General features: G+C 34.9%; 1 protein-coding gene across 1 annotated transcript; it reads left to right on the top strand.

The window, feature by feature from the left end:
* Positions 1 to 439: 439 nt before the first annotated feature.
* LOC107579667 (eukaryotic translation initiation factor 4E type 2-like) lies at positions 440 to 3,120 on the top strand (the record flags this gene model as incomplete). The annotated part of the gene is made up of 7 exons (XM_016265469.1): positions 440 to 551; positions 661 to 795; positions 952 to 1,056; positions 1,137 to 1,289; positions 1,529 to 1,665; positions 2,751 to 2,825; positions 2,950 to 3,120. Coding segments are annotated over 6 exons (691 nt in total), but the record flags the coding sequence as incomplete, so codon positions are not given.
* Between the last annotated feature and the right edge of the window lie 6 nt (positions 3,121 to 3,126).

The raw sequence follows: 3,126 nt of genomic DNA, 5'->3' as shown, positions 1-3,126 counted from the left end.
AAATAATGATCTTTAAAAAAGCATCATATGACCCCTTTAACATAATAATAAGAAATTCTTTAGGAGCAAGTCAGCATATTAGAATTATTTCTGAAGGATCGTATGACACTGAAGACTGGAACAATGACTACTAAAAATTCAGCTTTGCCTTCACCGGAATAAAGTACATTTTAAAATACATTTAAGTGGGAAATGTTGTTGTTTCTTAAATTGTAATAAAATTTGACCATACTGTATTTTTTATCAAATGTATGCAGCCTTGATGAGCAGAAGATTTTATGTCATATATAAATGGTCACACAATCACACACATGGTTTTGATTTTTTTTTCCTTTTTTGTATAATTGCCACTGCAAATATTATTTCCCTGATTGAAGCCACAGTGATAAATATAGCATATTGTGGCTGAGTGGAATTGACAGTTTTTCCTTCTTTTAAGCCTGAAAGATGATGACAGTGGAGATCACGACCAGGACAACAGCTCACCGAAAGATGGGGAGAAGGAAAAAAATGATGAAGAGGAGAAGGACTCGAACACTACCAAGAGAAAGGTATAGATAGATAGATCACTTAAACTGAATGAATAGACAGACAGAAAGAAATAATGTGTAAATTATAATAGATTGTTCCATATAACTATGAGCTGCTCTATATCTTCAGGCGGCGGTCCCAGGGGCCGGTGAGCACCCTCTTCAGTACAACTACTCGTTCTGGTATTCTCGTCGCACACCAGGACGGCCAGCCAGCACACAGAGCTACGAACAGAACATTAAACAGATCGGCAGCTTTGCTTCGGTAACCTACAGACACACAAACTCACACTGACATATTTATTCAGACTCGTGTACTGAAGATTCAAACACAGGCACAGTGGGGGATGAAGTTAGACTGCGTTACTGTAGGTCACATGATCACATGATTGACAGTTCAACAGCTGCCCTGTGTTTGTAGGTGGAGCAGTTCTGGCGTTTTTATAGTCACATGATCCGACCGGGTGATCTGACTGGTCACAGCGATTTCCACCTGTTTAAAGAAGGAATCAAACCCATGTGGGAGGTGAAGATTGTTAGTTCACATGTATGTATTCTTCTTTTCCTACTGACAGATAATAGAATTTGTATTGTATTGCATTATAGGATGATGCTAATAAGAGTGGAGGTAAATGGATCATCCGGCTTCGTAAAGGCCTGGCGTCACGCTGCTGGGAGAATCTGATTTTGGCCATGCTTGGCGAGCAGTTCATGGTGGGCGAGGAGATCTGTGGGGCCGTTGTGTCCGTTCGCTTCCAGGTACTGCAATATTTCCTGCAATATAGTTTGTTTCTTTTATAGCATGCAAATAAAACCTACTATTTGCTAAATATTATTTTATAAAATAGCATATCGAAAACAGTGTCATTTGCAGTAAGCAGTATGGCAATTGTTCATTAAGAAAATTGACAGCTCTTTTTGTGTTCATAAGTGGAGCTATTATAATGTAAACAATAGTTTTTCTGTATTGTAATGAAAATGTGTGCTTTTGATTAAAGGAGGATATAATTTCTATCTGGAATAAGACGGCCAGTGACCAGGCCACCACTGCTCGCATTAGAGACACTTTACGCAGAGTCCTCAACCTGCCTCCTAATACCATTATGGAGTATAAAACACACACCGACAGCATCAAGTGAGTTATACAATGCACTCAGATATTTATGTGTATGTATACTACCATTCAGAAGTTTGGGGTCAGTAAGATTAAAAAAAAAAAAATTTTAAGAAGTTGCTACTTCTAATCAGCAAGGATTGGTTAAATATAAAATATATATATAAATATAATGGTCCAAAAAAGTGACTGTATTTATAATGTTACAAAAGATTTCTATTTTACATAAATGCTGTTCATTTGAACTTTCTATTCATCAAGGAATCCTGTAACAAAAAACATAACATGGTTTCCACAAAAAATATTGTGCAACACAACTGTCTTCAACATTGATGATAATAATAAATGAGAAGTAAATCAGCATATTAGAATGATTTCTGAAGGATCATGTGAACCTGACGACTGGAGTAATGATGCTGAAAATTCAGCTTTGAAACAAAGGAATTAGTTACATTTTAAAATATATTAGAATATTTTTTTTAATAAATAAGCGCAGCCTTGGTGAACATGAGGGTTTTTTTTTTCAAAAATGTTGAAAAATCATAATTATTCAAAATGTTGAATGGTATTTTATGTGTAAATGGTAAAAACTGTCTTATCAGTTACAATGAATATAGAGTTATATAGGGGAGAGTGGGGGGAAATCATACTGTCTTCTTAAACTAGAAAAATGATCCATAAATTCATATACAGTATTTGATCACGAGATGCAAGCATTTACTATATGGAAGGTATTACGACTTTTATCAAACGAGTCAAATAATTTCAAAAAAGTTTTTTTCAGATTATACATATTTAGGTCTATAATATGTTTAATATATTTTTACCCTAGATTTTAGCTGTGAGATAAAGTGCATCAGCTTTGCATCTAAATGAAGGAAATATTACAAATACAATTACAAAAACAGATTTTACTATATTAAAATATTCTGATTATTTAAAAAAAACCTTCTGATTTATTAATGTGAAGATTGTGTATCAGTTTACTTGAGAATAGAATTGTGCTTTATTGTATAGTTTTCCCCCCTCATTCTTATTGTTTTTATTTGTAGTGTTGATATATTTGACAGTATTAATATTCATATGTTGTGTGTGTGATCTTCCAGGGCTTGGGAGGATTTCCATGGTCTAGTGAACGCAAGTGGAGGCCGCTAGTTTTTCATCTGAAGAGTGTGTGACGGGTATAAACTCATGACTGACACATAATCACTCACACTGAAGCTGCACGGTTCTCATTATGATATTTAGATTCATTCCCAGCATGTTCATCACTGGGTAAAAGCACTACCTTTTTTCTCCATCTAGATTATCAAGATGTTTTTCCCACCGAAGATGACGTTTCTGAGGAATTGATCTGTTTTTAAAAGAAAAACGAACACGACGTCATAAAAAAGGGTCAACGTGAAAAATGTTTACTATTGAAGATGTACGGCTTCTGTTTTTATAATCATCCAAACGCCACATCACCTGAAAACTCTCACA

Source organism: Sinocyclocheilus grahami, unplaced genomic scaffold (assembly GCF_001515645.1).
Source record: "Sinocyclocheilus grahami isolate Dianchi unplaced genomic scaffold, SAMN03320097.WGS_v1.1 scaffold19026.1, whole genome shotgun sequence".
Classification (NCBI taxonomy): domain Eukaryota; kingdom Metazoa; phylum Chordata; class Actinopteri; order Cypriniformes; family Cyprinidae; genus Sinocyclocheilus; species Sinocyclocheilus grahami.
Note: the sequence above shows the minus strand (reverse complement) of the source record. Positions and strands in the feature narration are given on the sequence as shown.